At 39.9% G+C, this 18,534-nt stretch overlaps 2 protein-coding genes and 1 long non-coding RNA gene across 7 annotated transcripts in view; 1 reads left to right on the top strand and 2 right to left on the bottom strand.

Annotated features, from left to right (window-relative positions):
* LOC148190371 (uncharacterized) overlaps window positions 1–10,407 on the bottom strand; it is a 185,081-nt gene extending 174,674 nt beyond the window's left edge. For all 4 annotated transcript variants that reach the window (XR_015777419.1, XR_015777421.1, XR_015777423.1 and 1 more), the window contains exons 1-3: window positions 10,023–10,407; window positions 9,826–9,888; window positions 8,118–8,255 (exon numbers count right to left, since the gene is read on the bottom strand). This is a non-coding gene — a long non-coding RNA (uncharacterized LOC148190371). The remainder of the gene's footprint in view (window positions 1–8,117; window positions 8,256–9,825; window positions 9,889–10,022) is intronic.
* LOC121947165 (RING finger protein 148-like) lies at window positions 2,709–5,770 on the bottom strand. Its single transcript, XM_042492102.2, has one exon. It carries the CDS (start codon window positions 5,337–5,339, stop codon window positions 4,251–4,253), a length of 1,089 nt encoding a protein of 362 aa, XP_042348036.2. The 5' UTR covers window positions 5,340–5,770; the 3' UTR covers window positions 2,709–4,250.
* A 754-nt stretch (window positions 10,408–11,161) lies between the features above and the next one.
* Window positions 11,162–18,421, top strand: slc24a5 (solute carrier family 24 member 5). 2 transcript variants are annotated; one of them, XM_042489412.2, is made up of 9 exons: window positions 11,162–11,495; window positions 11,835–12,014; window positions 13,539–13,622; window positions 13,788–13,891; window positions 14,056–14,156; window positions 15,268–15,551; window positions 15,662–15,868; window positions 17,339–17,440; window positions 17,703–18,421. In XM_042489412.2, the coding sequence occupies exons 1-9, from the start codon at window positions 11,339–11,341 to the stop codon at window positions 18,023–18,025; spliced, it is 1,542 nt and encodes a 513-aa protein (XP_042345346.1). In that variant the 5' UTR covers window positions 11,162–11,338; the 3' UTR covers window positions 18,026–18,421. The 2 variants fall into 2 exon arrangements, with proteins under 2 accessions (XP_042345346.1, XP_087931665.1); XM_088075539.1 differs by having other exon boundaries at window positions 15,659–15,868.
* Window positions 18,422–18,534: the final 113 nt, after the last annotated feature.

Genomic DNA, 18,534 nt, shown 5'->3' with positions numbered 1-18,534 from the left:
GGGCCTGAAGCCTGAACATAAAGCAACGTCTTCACCTTTATTTAAACACAAACTAAGCCCTACCTCTTATATTTTCTATTCAGTCCCAAAGCCTCCAAGTGTACTCATGGCCATCGAAAACATGAGATATGTGCTGTGATTAGACGGTATGGGAGCAGATAAGCTCTCAGGCCACTACCGTAGTTAATTCCACTGTTTGATTCCTATCTGGAACTGAAGGTCAAGTGTGGTATTAGAGTACGGCCACAGACTAGTATGCCATTAAATGAAAACCTTCTGACTCAATTTTCGCTTTAACAACTGCAATAAATCAGAGGAGCGCCACCGCTGAGCACAGCGTGCCTCTAACCCAGGGCTTGCCAGTTGTTCCCAGCCTGGCCAGTTAGTTCAGTATTGATTCTCTGTCTCACTGTGATACCACTATAACCATCTGACCTATCTTTGCTGAGCTCAGAGCACTGAGCCTGAAATCCAGTGCACGCTGCCCTCAGAGGGGAGAGGGAACACCATGAGAGGAGACACGCGGCTCACCCTCAGGGCTTTACACTGTAGTGCTTTTGCTGCAAACTTCTAGACGGTTTGTCTACATGCTTTAGCATCTACACCTTTCACCCCAACTCCCCTCACCAGGACACCTCGCATATCTCAACACAGCTCACACAGAGGCGGGTTGGCACCATATTTTCTGGTCCTTTGAAGGTCACAGAAACAAAAAATTTAAATCACAATGTTTGCTGTCTTGACCTGCACTCATCTACTACCTGAAAACTTTTCAAAAGCACTAGTTATTTCGTTGATGGTAATATTTCAGTTTTAGAGTATCAAAAGTTGGTCTGTTAACTAATCGAACTGTAAAATTAGAAACGTGTTATATCTCTTAGACAAAGAATTGAGCTACATTTTGATATAAGATTTGAAAGTCTGTGATGAGTGATTGTAGCTTGTTAACATGAGGTCATCAAAAAGTTGGGTCAAATGTGAGAGAGGTTGGTTTTAGTTGGTTGGGATTTTGGGGCTGGTTTGTAACAATAATGGTTGTGAATGTAACTGTATTTTGAGAGATTAACATTATTTTGAAGGATTCATAAATCTTGCAAATTAATCATGCTTATTTAAATAGTTAATGGCAACATGTTTTAAAGATGAGTAGATATTCGATAAATGTTCAAGCTTTATGGTTCTTGTTTGAATAAAATGTTCGTGTTGTCTCTATAGGTTACTTCATATTTTGTGTAACTAAAGCATTTTAACATTGTGCCAACATTTGCCCCTGATGCAGCTAGTTGGCACAAATGAACGACATGACTTTTGTCATACTTTTAAGAGAACATTTGTGTACATAAGAATTGTTCAAATACTGATACCAGTATCGCTAATATACTGATACCAGTATCGCTAATGCCTCCGATGCTGCCTAAAATGCTAGATCCGCTATCGGATACCAAGTTATTTATTTATTGACTTTAAAGTAAATTTTCAGTTTTCCCTGAAATCAATTCTTCTTCACTGCTCTGCACTGTAGCACCAGTGCAGCCACTAGCAACTACTGTTAAAGAGCGGCGAAGAAAAACTGAAAAAATAAATAAATTTTACATAATAGTATTGGATTAGTACTTGGAATCAACCAATTTGCAAATTGGGGTGTCTGTAAATGCATCATCGCATCTTGAGTGTGCACTAAACCTTTTATTTGCTGCAAGATAAAATAGTCTGACATAAATCAAATGCCAGAAAAATACAGCAGAGAGTGACAGCGTGCCAACCAACCCCGGTCTTCCCTACACTAAGTTTTAAATAACTTGCTCTCATGGTGCTGTGATATGAAGGATGTTAAAATGAATATTGTTATTTAGGAAGAAAAAGATTAAAGGGCCATCAGAGCAAGGATGGATTAACAAGCATGTCATGACCATAGTGGCCTCAGATAAACTGAGGACATGGCACCAAGAGAGGTTAATATTCTGAATAAATAAGTGATGATGCATGTGAAGTAAGTAAGGACTGTGACAGGACGCTCAAGAGTAGTGCTTTGCGTCCTGGTTTCAGGATCTCACAAAGGGGTCCCAACAAAAATGTTAAGAATTCACCAAATGCTTCAGTTAGGCAAATTAATGTAAGTCTTTATCCAATTTTACTGTGAACTTTTTGGTGAAATACTGTATACTTTGACCACTTCAGACCACTAAAAATCCTTTAAACAAACAATCCCAGAGGACAAATAACTCTTTGGATGAACTGCTCGACCTATGTCCACCCTGAGGACATAATCTGTGCCAAAGGGTCACACATTCATTTAAGAATTCACAATCAGCTGTTTATAATGACACAGGCCCCAAGTCCAGAAAATATGCTCACAAATCTTCAAACGATGCCTCGCAATTTCATTACAGACTTAACTGTGGGTCTACTTCCCAATCACAATTGAGGGATAATAAAAAATAATATTTCCATTCCGCTGGCATACAGCTGCATATCTCTGCTTGCTCGGTCAGGCCCCTCTACTTATGTGATATGATGATTATCCAGCTCAAGCTCGAGGTGTGTGCGGATTGGCTCCCACCTGTGCAGAGGTAATTACAGTTTCGCTCCTCTCCCACAGTTATTGGGAACGAGACCATAGCTCTGAAAGTGAGACACACATAGACCTGCCGAATGTAGAGCAGCACACCTGCACATTCACACAGAAACACCATTCTTACAAGCACATATGCTCTTAAAGTTGGCCTCATTTTGAGGGATTTATTGCATTCTAAGAAGCATCAATGTGATTTAATACAGCAAGTTACAATCATTTTTACAGAACAATTTAAGACTCCTGGAATCTGTAAAACAGTCGTGAAACTGATTCAGTGTAGAAAAATATATTTAAGTACCATTATCAGCATATCCCCACCAGCAAACAAATCATTCTTTATCATTTACCGCGGGACACACTTAATCTCTGAATTGCAAGAATCTTAAACATGCTCCATAATTTACCCATGCGAGAGTTCAGAGGTAGACCACAGGAACTGAACAAACACCCAATAACTCAAAGGAAAAACCTGGAAGACTTGCTCAAGAACAAAATGTGCTTGCACGTGAAAATCAGCTGTTTAGAGATGCAAAAGGACTATACAGCTATTGCCGTTAACAGACAGAACTTGACATGATTGATAAATAAATCTCGATATATATAATTTCAAAATCCATTACACATAAAGATCATTTTCCCCCTATCCAACAGTCAAGATAGCATTTTTTTAGAGGCATATTGTGCAGTTTTTACGACATTTATTGCATTGCCACATTCTCAAAAGTAGCTCAGGGCCAACATATTATTAAGGACTTAAAAATTCTTGATTCATAAGTCGCAAACATGTTTCCACAAACCATGTTTCTTATGAGTCCCAGCACCCTCAGGTGATGTTATTCACTCACTGCAGTGTTATGTGTGTCATGCTGCATTTCCTGTCAAGGGTGTGTTCATAAGGGTGTGTTTGTGAATCAAGCCCAACAACCTCACATAATGGAAAAACATAATCACATTTTTAAAAGAGCAGAATGAAAGTCCAATTATTCACATTAACTGAATTATTAATTGCCATTAAATCTGAAAACCTATTTTTGACCTGCATTTATGTGGCAGTTATTGAATTAACTGGTATCAAAACTAATTTGTATTTTATTATCTGTGTGTGTGTGGTTGTGTATCTCCTATGAACATATTGTCTTTTATCTGTATTTTCTCATTTTATTACGTAAATGCAATTAAAATTAACATTATTATTAAGAGAATAAACCCTGCTCTGAATTTAAAACACAATGGTCAATTGTGAGGGAGTATGAGCCAACAAGGCTTTTTGTTGGTGGAAATTTGGCCTCAATTTCAAACAAATTTTCAAATGCTCTCCTGTGCTTCCTCCCTGACCAGTGTCGAGCTGGTGTGTACACTATGCAAAGCAGAAATCTGACGCTGGCACCAGGCCACGACTAATCAGCTCTAAGAATCTATTCTAACCATCTAAGTTGGCTTTATGAACACACCCAGTATTTACACACTTAGACAGACACAAGGAAAATGCAGTGTCATCCAAGCTAATTACACAAGGTCCATGAGCATTTTAAATCCGTTTTAAAATCTATTTGCATTACGAGAAGATTGTTTCTCCTGTTGGAATATTACAGTTTGATTCCATTGTGCTGGTTCAGTGTATCCTAGAAAATTTTCAATTTGAATGTGTCCTGGTTTGTTTTGTTTCCGTTGCTGTTCATCTTCTCCCAGCCTCCGAGTCTGCCTCAAAGGCCCTGTTGTCATAGCGATGTTGTTGTCTCTCAGGGTCAGGGCTCACTGGGTCAGTCAGTGGCACCTCATACATGGTTTCTCCTCCTGCCACTGTGATCACAGTGACATCTGGTGGCGACTCAGCGGGAAAGCTCTCTTTTACTTCCTCCTCGACCCCCAGGGCCTTCAAAATGTCGCACTTACACATGGGGCAGGTCCTCCTGTCCAGCAGCCACGGCTCGATGCAGGCTTTGTGGAAGATGTGCTCGCATGTTAGCACCGTCACCACCTCCCCTGCCTTGTAGTTTTCAATACACACAGCACACATGTAGGAATCAGAGGTGGCTTCCTTGTCCCCTGTCTTGAGTGTGCGCACTTGTAGACGCTTGATGGCCTTTTTAGCCTCAGATTTCAGCCTCTTCTCAGCGCGCCTATGCATGCTCAGATTGTAGATACGGTTTGCGGAGATAAACACAAAGTAGGCGATGGAGGCTGCTGTCACTATGAAGAAGGCGATGGACAGGAAGTAAAGCCAGTATGTGTCTATCCAGGGTCCGTGCGGGCTGCCCACATCAATGAGCATCTGCACATCTGTCCCGTTCCTCACCAGCCTGACAACCTCCATGCCCTGAGCGTTGCCAATCATGATCGCCACAATGCCAGCTGCGTCCGAGTGTGCCATGTGAGTGGTGCTGTTTCCACTACCGTCCACATTGTACACCACCACGCCAGCCGCTCCTTGACGTTTGGCGGCATTGATCTTCTCACTGAAGGTGCAGTTGCCCCTTTTAACCAGCGCTATCCAAGGTGGGGAGCTGGAGTTGCGGGTGTACACAGGTTCTGAGCCACAGCCTTTGGGGTCTCCCTTGGGAAGTGTAACAATGCCCGAGGTTTTCTCCAGGGGAGAGTTACGGCCAAACAAGCCACACTCACAGTATTTCTCTACAGTCTTATTGTGGCTGTCAATGTAGCTTATTTCCACCATGGCGGTCCAAAACACCAGGGAAGCAGAGTGGTGAACAAGCCCCAACAAACACAGGAAAAGCAGCAGAGAGTGTTGTGTCTTCTTACCCATGGTAACGCTCTTCTAAAAACAACAGTAGCCCTCAGTTTGTTCCTTTAGCTTCTTTAAAACTCCTTTGTTAGTCCTAGTTCCTGGTTTGTTCGAGCAACAGCGAGCTGAAGACAGCTATGGTTTCAGCCGAGCTGCTGTCTGCCGTAATCTGATATGAGCCTTTGGTAACACAACACGAGCTATGCGTCAGCCACTCACCTCTCGTTATCTTCCTGAACCTTGAACACTGAGCACTCCTCAGAGAGGGCAGGGTGCTGGTATTCAACAAGTTGAAGTACACAAAAAACACAGACCTGTGCAGTTTCAAGAGCCAAGGAACAGAGAGGGCAAGACGCGATAGGCAAATGATAAGGATAATTCCATGGACTTAGGTCAATAACACAGAGCAATCCTGTGAAACTAATAAAAGCAGCTGACTTTCCCTTGTGTAATGATGAGTAAAGCACCTCAACCAGTTTTTCTAGCTCAGCTCGTTTCCTTCCTCTATTTTTGTGACCGAGACCAGTGTTGTGAAAAGCAAACTGACAAGTTATTCTCCTCTACCTGGTGGTTATTTACTCTGAAAGACAAACACTCTGCCACCAACACACATTTTAACAAACACACACAGAGACTATTATATACTGTGTGCAACTTTAAAGCATTTTAAAGGTCACATTTAGAGAGGTTTTCTCTTTGTTCGGATACCTAGAGGCACTTAAAAAGCTTCATTCCACACAGCTACATGTAGCAGTGACAACTGAGATGGAACGAGGCATTGTTGAGTTTCCATTGTATCCTCTTACACACAAGTGAAAGCACGCACACACACACACACACACACACACACACACACACACACACACAGACACACACACACACACACACACACACACACACACACACACACACTGACAGAGGCTTCCAATGACAAATGAGATGGAGAGGTTTCTTGCAAGCTGCTATTTTACCTTGGTTCTCAGACACACACACAGCAGTACTCAGACCTCTCGGGAATGTGCTATTAAATAATTTATCTCAATAGGACAAAAATCTGTAGATAAAAAAAGAGCCTTGTGTTTATTCTTAGTGTGGCTGTAGCTAACAGTTCTTGATAACAAGAACAATGGTGCTGCTTTGACCCTTGAATTCCTGAAACTCAAATAATTACCTTGACACAGCAGGAAGTTTAGCACTGTGTGAACCCCATTAATACCATATTAACTTAAGAAGGGAAATGTTTTGTGTTTCTGCATTAAAAAAAACAGTCTACCCTACGAGTGTGAATTTATGAATCACATTTTCAAGATGTCCTGTAAAAGATATCCTCTAAAACTTTCTGGATCAATACTGACATCTACTGGTAGATTATGGGTCTGGTCAAAGATCAAATTACACAAAAGCTGCTGCACTTGCTCACATGTCCAGGCCAAAAGACTGGAAATAATAACAGCTGATATCAGAGCTGTCTGAAATACAAAAAAAAGGAAAATAATCACATTGCTGTTATTTTTACAATATTTTGATTGCAATATGAGTCACTGTTTTACTGGGAATGGTAATTTTTGCATTTCATTTTCACTGAAAAAAAATAAAAATGATGATGATGGCATTATTTGCTAGTGTCTGTATCAAGCAAGTGTGTTCCCATACATGTGGAACATGTTTTGTTGGCTGGGGCATCTCTGTAGCACCAAAATGCTTTATTTATATAATCTGTTGTGACACATTTTACTTTCATTAAAAAAAACCTGCACCTCCTGCAGTTTGAATATTGCACTTGTCCATATTGCTATTTTGATAATATTACAATTAATTGTGCAGCTGAAGATGATATAATACATGATGGAAGTGTATGTAATGAATACGGATTATTTTATCCAAAAGATATTTTGTCGTTTTAGTATCATACTGTATTGTTGGCCAGTCCAGTGATTAAATTCTGGCAAAAAAAAATGACAAAAAAAACTGAAAATGAAAAACTATGAAACATAAAAAATGACAGATCCTCATCAGATCCAAACATTAAGTACTAAATTAATAAATAAGGGAAATAAATAATCTTGGAAATAAATACCAACAAATATATATTATAGCCACATAATTGTGAAATAATCTGAAACATTTTTTAAAACTCTGCTCAAAAGTTATGCCAAGTTAGTAATGTAACGTGGCATTATGAATATAAAACAGTTATAAACAATAAACTATGTTTTTGTAAAAGGAAGCAGATTGAAACAGCATTTCATTGTTTAAGCTGAGTTTAAATTGGATATGATTATTTCATGTACCCCGCCTTCCGCCCGATGACAGCTGGGATAGGCTCCAGCCCCCCCACGACCCTTACGAGGACAAGCGGTTACAAAGAATGAACAGATGAATGATCATTTATATACTAAAACTCAGGATCTCCCTGACAACCAGGATGGTCACACACAGCTATTTCCTCAATGTCAAAATGTAGTCAAACTACAAGATGAATCAAAAAAGCCCACAATACACTCCAATTATACCACACGGGGGCGCCATTTACTCACTGATGTCTATTATTTGACAATAAACAACTCAGTTTAGACTTCATGTCATCCATCACAACAACAGAGAGTATGTGCAGCCTAATGTGGCCAACGTGCCGGGCGTACTAATGCAATCCAAATGCCAAGTAGACTTTTTAGGAATCAATTATTTGTCAATCTTCATGGAATCATGCTTTGCATTCATAAACCTTGTTAGTTCAGCACATGCAACCATCACAATTCAGTGCAGGGCGTTTGACAAAAAGTAAGTAAAGCAGCCTACCAGCTGTCCTGCAGGTCTGTCTCGGCGGTGAAGACAAGACAAGCTGTCCATCTGTTGAATGTCCCTTGAGTGTTCCTTGGTCTGTGGGGTTTGGGGGAAACTTGGGGCATGTCCAAACAAGCCCAAGAACCCGTCACTCTGCAGGCAGACACACACACACACACACACACACACACACACACACGTTTTTGTGTCACATAAGTCTACTTGTAGCCAGTGTATAATAAAAGTTGCAATATAAGTAGGTTCTTGTCTATAATTTGAATACACTGCAACTGTAAAGTCACTGTCACATCTATATTGTAATAGTTTTTTGTCATATCAATATAAATCAAGAAGGGTTGGAAAGAGCACAAAGAATATTATCCTCAAATAAATGTACGATTGCTTAACAAAAGAAATTTGGTGTGTAGGTAACAGTAAAATGTAGGTCAGTTAAAATAAAAGCTGAGTTTCTGCATTACATTATTTTTTTAAAAGAGAAAGGGGGGGGTGAAGGGACAATAAAGAAGAAATTGCATATGACACTAATGTTGATGATATGATCATATTTATTAAAGAATATATTTGGGCTACGAAATATAGGCTACAACATCAAAAATACCACCAAACACTACAGAGCCCTTGTGTTCAAACAAATTATATTTTTACAACTTCCACAATAGCCTTCCCCAGTGTAGCCTTATGAGAAATAACTGCAAAATGAGGACAAACTCAAACAAATTAAACAAAAACAACACTGTGGATACACTGCAGCAGGTGCAAAAAGCATGAGCTGCATGCTTCAGAGATGAAATACCCTGACACTTGCTCACCAGCAACTGTGGTTAGTGGTTTTCCAAAGTTACTAGCCATAAAGCATTTCTACTAGCCAAAAATTTGTTTTGGGGAAATATTCTATTTGTTTAAGGAACATTCCTAACCAGGTTGCTCAATGCCCATTTTCCCATGTTTTCTAAAGAAATCACAGCAAAATCTTCAGAGTTCAAATGTTAAAATACTTGTGAAAGGCATCTGAAAGCAGCCAAAAAAAGTGGTGTCACTTCAGGTTTCAAAGGGTTAATTCAACCACAGAGGAGACCTGGTGATCACTAAAATTAGATGGGCAAAAAAAGTAGACATATCGACATCATTATTGATTATTGGCCCAATGAGTTGTTATTTATAGTCAAAAAATCCAATATTGTACATCATCTAGGCCCTGGCCCTCTGTCACTTTGGAGAATAATTTGTAATTTGAATCGATTTTATTTGTATTTTATTGTAATGAACCTAAACAAAATCTCACAACTTCGGTGAGATGAACTGAAAAAAACTGTTCTAATAAAGAAATCTCTAAAATAAAAAATTTGAAAGTGGAGAAGACCCCAAATAATTAGGGTCTTCATAGCAAAGGGGGTGAACACATATGCACACACCACTTTTAAGTTTATTTTACAGATCTTTTTCAAACAGCTGATTTTCTTTCATTTCATTTCACCAAAGTTGTCTAATTTGTGTAGGTTCATTACAAAAAAATACCAATACAATCCATTTAGACCACAGGTTGTAGCGCAATGATATAGGAAAACAATACTTTTGCAAGGCACCATATATGCCAATGTTAACCGCTAAAGTCACTGCTTTATCACATTTAATTGAGAAATGTGATAGGCCTCATGTCACCGCCATAGTAGGCTAGCTGGTAAAAGTGTGCCGATATACTTGCATTTTGCAACTGGTCGGGCCAAGCCCTGCTAGCATCATGGACACGATTTAACCTCCACAGTGGCTGCAGACACAAACACAGGCTACATATTACTGCTAAAAAAAACAGCTGTTTTGTTGTTTTGAACGATATACAGTGCACACACACAAGTATTAACACATTTCTTGAACCATGAACGAGCATGTTGTTGTACTCACCGGTCGTTTTTCTTCGCGTTTTGTACACTGCAAAGTCCTCCTTATTGTGTTAGCTCTTTATCAATGCTAATAACAACACGGCATTTCAACTATGTTGTTCATATTCACCAACAAGACCTCAGATATTTGTCTACGAATATCGTAAACGGTGAGAAACTAGCTAATATTAGCAGGTTACTCAGGGGACGTTTTGACAGGAGAGAGGGGTTTCTTGGTTATGTTTGATGGGAAAGTCGCAGTAGGGGTTAAACTAATGCATTTCTGTCAGTGAGAGATTTGTAAGGGAAAGTTAACACAGGAAAACCTGCTCCTCGTGCTCAGCATCATGGATGTATTACGGTGAAGTCAACATGCACCTGGCGGCCGGTCACGTGACTTCCTAGGTGTGTTTGATTTGGCTCACTTGGCCTGCAAGCTGGGTGGTGATTAAATCACAGCCTAAACAAGGTAGATGCCAAGTTTTTACAAACTGCCTTTTTTTTTTTTTTACAATTGAATATAAAGAATGCTCAAAAAAAGTATCTCATTATTGAAATCAAGCAAGCATCCAACTTGTCACAAGTTATTTATGTGTTTTATCTTATTTGTAGGCCTTTAACGAATGATGATGGCTTTGCAACATAAATTTCAGTGTAAAAAAATGCTTTTATTTATTTATTAATTCGTTTATTAATTCATTCATTTAGTCAGTCAGTCATTTATTTATGTGCGTATCTATTATTTATTAATTCTTAGTAACTCCCACTGACAGATTGTAGTCACTCAGTAGCCTACATGAAAGTAAATTATTATTATTTTCTCCACTTGTTGATACATCAAGCTTCAAAGCATTTTGTTAAAAATAAATAAATACATTTCGAAAAGTTAAGCTTTTCAACCTGCCTAACTTACACGTCTACATTTTCTTCATTTTTCTCTCTATTTTCTTTTATTTCTTTTTATTTTTTGTAAAAAATAAAAATAAAAATAAAATAAAATTTTTATATACATAATTGGTATATAAAAAGGTGTGTGTGTGTGTGTGTTGAGATTTGTCGATCATGAATTACACCCCTGATGCGCCTCAGGCTGGAGGAGCATGTTCAAGTCGACTGGAATGACTCACAACTCGTGATCCCCCACTCTTGGTAGCACCGGACCTTAAAAGATGCTTTCTCCCCTCAATGATCTCTCTCAGCAGCTCGCAGGGTAGTTGTAGTGTTAGATGCTTACAGGCAGTTTCGGTCCACCTTTAATCTTTTGCAAGCTTATTAAAGTAAAGAAACATAGCCTATGACTCCTTGGAATAATTGCTAATTTCACTTTTTTTTTTTACCATGAGTAAGGTTGCAGCTCTGCAGAAAAAGAGGAGAAAAGATTTTATACCGTACTTTCTTGGATTTGTAATATTTTTGTATTGCACGGTCCAGCTTGTATCATTTACAGCAAAAACAGCTCAGGAGAGCCACTCTGCCAGGGTGCGTCGGGCTCTTGGTAAGAAAATCATACGTGTCTATGTAGATGTGCGGGATTTTGCTGACTTTATAATCATTTTAAATCGCTCACAATTTTTTTTTATTATTCTAGTCTGTTAAGTGAGTCATTAAAAATGCCACGGCTCATTTAGGTGTTTTAAAAAGTGTAATCAATTGTGGCTCAGTAAGTGTGACGGTGTTTGGTCTACTAATCCTCATGTCTTATTGGCATAAAATACCGTGTAACTGCCTGCAGGAGTTTAAACAATGTTGGTGCAGTTTAGTAGGCAACTACAGCAACAGGCTGGTGTTTGTTTGTGACAGTGTGTGTGTGTGTGTGTGTGTGTGTGTGTTTCAGAGAATGAGACTGACTGCATCTCACCACAATCCTCCGAGTTTCCTGAGGGTTTCTTCACGGTGCAGGAGAGGAAGGATGGAGGGCTGGTCATTTATTTCATGCTCATTTTCTACATGCTCCTGGCTGTCGCGATAGTCTGTGATGATTACTTTCTGCCATCACTTGAAGTGATTAGTGAACGTAAGTGAAAGGAAATGTGTCTTATGGGAGGTTTGGTGTGATTGCATCATTACACGAGCTGTCACACTGCAGCCTAATGTAATGTCATTATGGAAACAATGAGGATTTATAAGATTACTACTGTAGGCAAACTTCACAGGACTGACTGAACAGATACTGCAGGGATACTTACATGTGGACTGATGCTGTCTGAGTTCACACATTAGTGCAGACACTGCTCTTCTCCAGGATTTTTTAAATTACCAAATAAATAAATAGGAGACACAAAAGGAATACAACAAAACAAAACAAAAACACACATCCCATCAAGCCTACACACCCTGTACTAAATCAAAGGATCCTACACGGATCTGTGCATATGTGTGTTTAACTGAGCAGTGCTTTAGTTTGATTTTCTGTGTGTGTTTATTTTTGATTGCATAGCAGGAATATTTAAAAAAACACACACAACACAAACCAATGCTGCACATCCTGGGTAATAACAATAAGCACAGTGGTCATTTCATTGAATACTATGGGCTTTTCTGTTTAAAAAAGTAGAAATTTTAAAAAAGTGGATGGATGATGACACACTGGCCCCTGGGCACAGACATGCAGAAGGCCCCACCACCTCTATTAGAGCAAGACATACAGACTTTAGAGTTGTTTAGCCTCTTATTGCTAGTTTATGTTGTCTCTTTACAGCCATTTTGCATGCTTTTAGTTGTTTTATGTCTCTTAGTGTTAATTTAAGATTCTTGCCAGTAACTTTAGCCTCTTTGTAATTTCTTTGCACCTTTTTGCAGGTGTCATTTTGTGTCACTTAGGGGTCAGTTTACGTCTGTTTGTAGCTGCTTTGCATTGTTTTGTTGTCATTTCATGTCTTTCTATAGTCATTTTATGTCTTTTCCTAGTTATTTTGTGCCTCTTTGAGTCATTTTGAATAACTTTGTAGTTGTTTACGTTTCTTTTCCATTATTTTGTGTCTCTGTGGTTGTTTTACCCCTTTCTGGCATTTTTGTGAGTCTCTTAGTGTGTTTGTATAGCATTTCTGCTTTATTAAATGATAACAATTAAACTTTTATCAAAACTGTGCAGATTAACAGGGGCGTAGCACAAAATTCTGGACTGGTCATTCCCTTAGGGCCCCTCCCTGCATCTACAGCTTTTCATAGTATGTTTGCGGGCCCTCCTCTCATGATGGCCCTGTATATTCAGTCCCCTTTGTCCCCTGAGTTTTACGAATTGCTGATTAATTTTCTGTCAGTGGGATAAACAATTAATTCAGTAACTGTTAATAAGCTGGACACTTAACTGTTAAGCCTACAGGGAGTGGATAAATAACATACATATATGAAATAATGCAATTTCATACTTTAGATGTAGCCCTGCAGTGAATATTACATATATGAAGCTTTAGTTACCGTGTCCTGGTCATTTTTGAGGTTGTAATTTCTGCTACTGTTGAATTGGAATTTGTATAATGAGATGATTCTATTATTTTGTCCACACCATGTAAACTGTCATGTTTTCTGTCTCTTGCAGGTCTGGGACTGTCTCAGGATGTTGCAGGAGCCACATTTATGGCAGCTGGAAGTTCTGCACCTGAACTGGTCACAGCATTTCTGGGTAATTATGCATCAGTGTCACAGCATTTCCAACCAGCACATTTGTTGTGTCGCATGTGTCTTCGCTGTACTGTATTTGTTATCCAAACATTTCCTCGTGATTTTTGTCAATGCTTCCTCACTGTCCCAGTCCTCTGAGCTAAGATGAAGTCTTTATGTGTGTTAGGTGTGTTTGTGACAAAGGGAGACATCGGGGTCAGCACCATCGTGGGATCAGCCGTCTACAACCTGCTAGGAATCTGCGCTGCGTGTGGACTCTTGGCCTCTATGGTACACTGTGATACAATCACACACTCACAGCATTCAGACAAAGATCAGCCAACTACACACTACCTGGACTTGAGAGCGGCACCTTTACTGGGTCAAGCGGAAGAAGCGATTTGTACATTGCGTTGTATAAGCTGTAAAACATTTATTTTTGTTTCCTTTATCAGGCCGGCCGCCTCACCTGCTGGCCACTGTTCAGGGACTGCCTGGCTTATGGCATCAGTGTCTCTGCTGTTATTGCCATCATTTCTGATAACAAGGTGTACTGGTGAGTGTAAGTGTGCATCAGGATACAGTTACATGATCTTCAAACCTTACATGACAGCTAGTTGTAAAAGACAAAGCCAAATACAGCTGTTTATTGTGCCAGAACAGTATAATAAATGTACTTTAAATAGGACAATTATATTTCATAAACACAGCAATTGCACCAGCAATCAATGTTAATGATAGATTTCCATGTGTACTGGAAAACTTAAATGTAAATATGCAGGATTTTCCAAAAAATCAATGTACAGACTCTTACAGACGTAATCTTTCAATCACCACACATGACCCACTAGAATTGTGTGAAGGTGTATTTTTCTGCAGGGACTCTGCCCTCTACCTGTATTTTCTGATTTCCTTCTTAATATTTGTTTCTGGGTGTGTATCAGCGCTCAGGTGAGGGCGAGTCTGCATGAAAAGGTAGCTGGGTGCCAGACTGTCAGCAGAAGGCGTCCAAGAGACACTGAAAAATGCAAATATAGTGAGCCAAAACGCCAAACACGTGAAAATGGGCTTGTCTTTTATTCTCACTTTTGTTGGCGAACATTTTTATAAACCGTAGCCAACTGACATTTCTGCATAATAAACATTTAAGTATAGACTGAAGGCTCTGTCAATATAGTCTAAAATTCAGGTCTCCAACTTGCTTTTATCCTCTGAGATTATTTTTCTGTTTAAATCTTGAATAATAATCTACACTGTACTGAAGTACATATAATAGAGTAAATATGTACCATCCACCACTGCAAGAACAAGAGACATTTCAGATTTTTAAACAAAACCCAAAATAGTGTCCTTATTCTGTTCATTTTTGTCATTTAAAACACATTTTAACAATCACTCGCTAAGACACAAAACTGTTTTCGAGGTCATTATACCCTGAATGTTCTCTATGGCAAATTTTATAAAAAGTAAGGAGCATTTTATTAGATATTGCCTGAGCTTTTGACCGTATTCCACAGTCCTCTTCAGTAAATGAAACTTGCTCTGATGTTATCATGTGGTCCTGCACTTTGGTCATATGCTGACATCTGAGCAAGTCTAATTCTCTGAGGCAGTTCCCCAAGGTCAAGACTGAATGTAAATGCTGAAAGTGTCTGTACTGTTTGCAGGTATGACGCTGCCTGTCTGCTGCTGGTCTACGGCGTCTACATCGTCGTTCTGTGCTTTGACCTTCGCATCAGTGAGTTCGTCCTGAGGAAGCTGAGCCCCTGCTGCACCTGCCTGGGTAAAGGACCTGGTGAGAAGACTGAGACGCAGCCTCTGATGGGCTGGAATGATGAAACCAGTCTGCGAGTCCACAGTCGCTCCAGAACAGACAGCGGGATCTTTCAGGACGACTCGGGATACTCTCACCTCTCCCTCAGCCTGCATGGCCTCAATGAGATTCCTGAAGGTAAAACTCACTTTTTGGTGCGGTTATTAGGCATTTTCTTGCTTGTCTGACCTTCATGGCCTCTGATGATGTGATGCAAATCCACTCATAGCTTGTTTTTGTCCCAGCAGAGAGTAAAAGTGTGTTTGCGGTGCCGGAGAGCGACCTGAAACGCATCCTCTGGGTTCTGTCTCTGCCCATCATCACTCTGCTCTTCCTGACCATCCCTGACTGCAGGAGACGGTTCTGGAAGCAATGGTTCATGATAACCTTCCTCATGTCCGCTGTCTGGATCTCTGGTTTCACATACATACTGGTGTGGATGGTCACTGTTGTTGGTAAGATCAGAACTTTTGCTCATTTCCGCAGTGTTGTTAGTTCAGCTGCAGGTGTAAATCAGCCCGTCACGCTCCAGGTTATGGAAGCTTTTTCGGATCACAACTTGTGAGAAAAATGTCTCATTTGCAGAGTAGAATCACATGTTGGTCTGCTGGCTAATTCCTGAGATGCCATTGTCCTGGAAAGTTAAGAGGGGCTGACTGTAGCTCCAGTGGGCCATGTGCATAACCAGGATTACGGCCTGCTTCACCCTTGAGGAAACAGTCATGTGAGGGCTGGGTGTACATACAGAAGAACCCACAAGGCACGGGCTCAAGAACATAAAACTGACCCAGGACCAGGCTGAGAGGGAAGCTTCATCATGTGACAGTGGTAGATCTACCGAAGTATAATGAGATTATTATCCTGTAGTCAGATAGGCTCACATGGGAGGAGAGTTTAGTCTTATGAAACAGCAGACATGGGACCAGGCAGGTACAACTTAAATATACCGTATGTTACTGACAATGTTGGACAAATTCAAAATATGTGGTTATTTTTTTTGCTACAACTTTTGGAGAAGTCAAGAATTAGAAAGGGCTGTCTTGCCCTCTTAAAATGCAGTTGCATTTGCATCATTGCTTGCTCACAGCCTTATATTGTTTAACAGGAAGGGAAGGAGCCCTCCTGAGATGAAAACTCATGGAATCTGACAATCACATTTTTCTGGCCTAGTAAAGTAGTGAAATCAGTAAAAATCATTTAAAGTTTGAAACAGTCACAGAATTTTGTTGTGTGTAATGACATTTTTTACAGCAGTCTTAAGTGGTATAATTCAGTGTAACTGATTTATTCAGCCAATTCCAATATATTCATGGCACTAATTACATAATAAATCAAAATAAAATAAAACATTCAGTTTCTGTATTATTGTGGTGAAAATATAAAGATGTAATATATCTACATATATGTATTTTTAACTATCTGAGAACCGAATACTTTTTTTGTGGATCAACTTCCCACGACAGCCTTCAATCAGTCGTAACTGTCACTGAGGACGCAGGCTCATGTTTTCCGTAATATTCCTGGAAATTTTGGGGGGTTGTATGGTGACATGAAAAGGAGTTTATATTCAAAGATTACACCTGTTGAGTTTTTTAAGGCTCCTTATTTATATACCGAGTTTAACAGTTTTTTGAGGGGACAAAAATTTGGCAGTATTCTTACAGCTGTTTCACCTTCTGTATTGTGTTTAAATGCTCAAAACATTGTTGTTAGTGGCTTTGAATTTTTCTAAGGTGGGCGGAGCTCTGCTGGAGGAATTCAGTCTTATGACCTCAGTATTTCTAAAGTCCTGTCACAACCCTGCCTCGGGTGATTATTTATTAACCCTTTGGTCACAGTTAAATCAGCTGTTCTCTCCTACGTGTAGCTTGATGTTGCTGGAGGAGGTGGACTCTGATTTTTGGGTTTGCATTATGTTTACACAGGTGAGACCCTCGGCATCCCTGATACAGTTATGGGACTCACTCTGCTTGCCGCTGGAACCAGTATACCTGACACTGTGGCCAGTGTGATGGTGGCCAGAGAAGGTAAACATCAGTCCATCACAACAGTCTGAGAAAAAAGTTTGAGACCAGCAAAACTAAAACAATACTTTTAAAAAGAGCAACCGCTTCCTTAGTGAGCTTATTCTTTACAAGGAACACTAAAATGTAGAGCAGGGCACTGAGCTCTTGCTGAAAGGCATACAAGAGGAAACTATTGATTGCTTATTCACTTTGCTGACTCACTTTCCCATCAGATATTTTAGGAATGACAAAGTCAAAAATAAACGTGTTTTCTGTTTATCAGGGAAAGCTGACATGGCCATGTCCAACATTGTGGGCTCTAATGTTTTCGACATGCTGTGCCTGGGCCTGCCTTGGTTCATCAAGACCGCTTTTGTGGACACCAACAACCCCGTAGAGGTCAACAGCTCAGGACTTGTCTTTATTTCCTCCACGCTCCTCCTTTCAATTGTCTTTCTTTTCGTAGCTGTTCACGTTAACGGCTGGAAATTGGACTGGAAATTGGGACTGATTTCTCTCTTCTGCTACATTCTCTTTGCCACTCTGTCCATCCTGTATGAGCTGGGGATTATTGGGAATAATCCCATAAGACTGTGCAGTGACTGAGATCTGACCTGTCCGGGACTGAAGCCATATTTTCAAACTGAGATTCAAGTAACAGCCAAAAAACACAATATAAATATGCAAATGTCAAGAGGAAACACGGTTCCAAAGACGAAGGACGTGTGCTGGTCACATCCCATAAAGAGGATGATCTCCATTACTAATATATATATTTCTCTAAAGATGAAAGTGTGCCAAAGATCATCCTCCTGTGTATGTCCCCATCATACCCAGAGCAGACTCATTATACAACAAAGACCTGTTATCATGTCCTGAGATGTCTTCTGTCTTACTCAAGGCCCATAAAGAGGACTTCTGCTGTCACAGCTGTGTGTGCCGAGGCCAAATGAATCCAGAACCAACAACTCAAGAGTTGAGTAATAAAAGGTGTCAACTAAACTCATTTGGCCTTGTCCTCCTTTTGAAGCGGATGAGTTAAGGCAAAAAAGGGGCCCCGTCGACGTAATTCTGATAAGCTTTTATGAGAAAGTCTTTATCACCTGCCAGGAAAA

This window comes from Plectropomus leopardus, chromosome 1 (assembly GCF_026936395.1).
Source record: "Plectropomus leopardus strain MGB_pleo_1.0 chromosome 1, ASM2693639v1, whole genome shotgun sequence".
NCBI lineage: Eukaryota > Metazoa > Chordata > Actinopteri > Perciformes > Serranidae > Plectropomus > Plectropomus leopardus.
This window is presented reverse-complemented; position numbering and strand designations above follow the sequence as displayed.

Excerpts from the sequence above, each read along its gene's own strand:
- LOC121947165 (XM_042492102.2), bottom strand. The coding sequence starts at position 5,339 with ATGGGTAAGAAGACACAACACTCTCTGCTGCTTTTCCTGTGTTTGTTG.
- slc24a5 (XM_088075539.1), top strand. The coding sequence starts at position 11,339 with ATGAGTAAGGTTGCAGCTCTGCAGAAAAAGAGGAGAAAAGATTTTATA. Across the intron at positions 11,496-11,834 it reads CAGGGTGCGTCGGGCTCTTG|AGAATGAGACTGACTGCATC; the intron begins GTAAGAAAATCA and ends TGTGTGTTTCAG. Across the intron at positions 17,441-17,702 it reads TGTGATGGTGGCCAGAGAAG|GGAAAGCTGACATGGCCATG; the intron begins GTAAACATCAGT and ends TCTGTTTATCAG.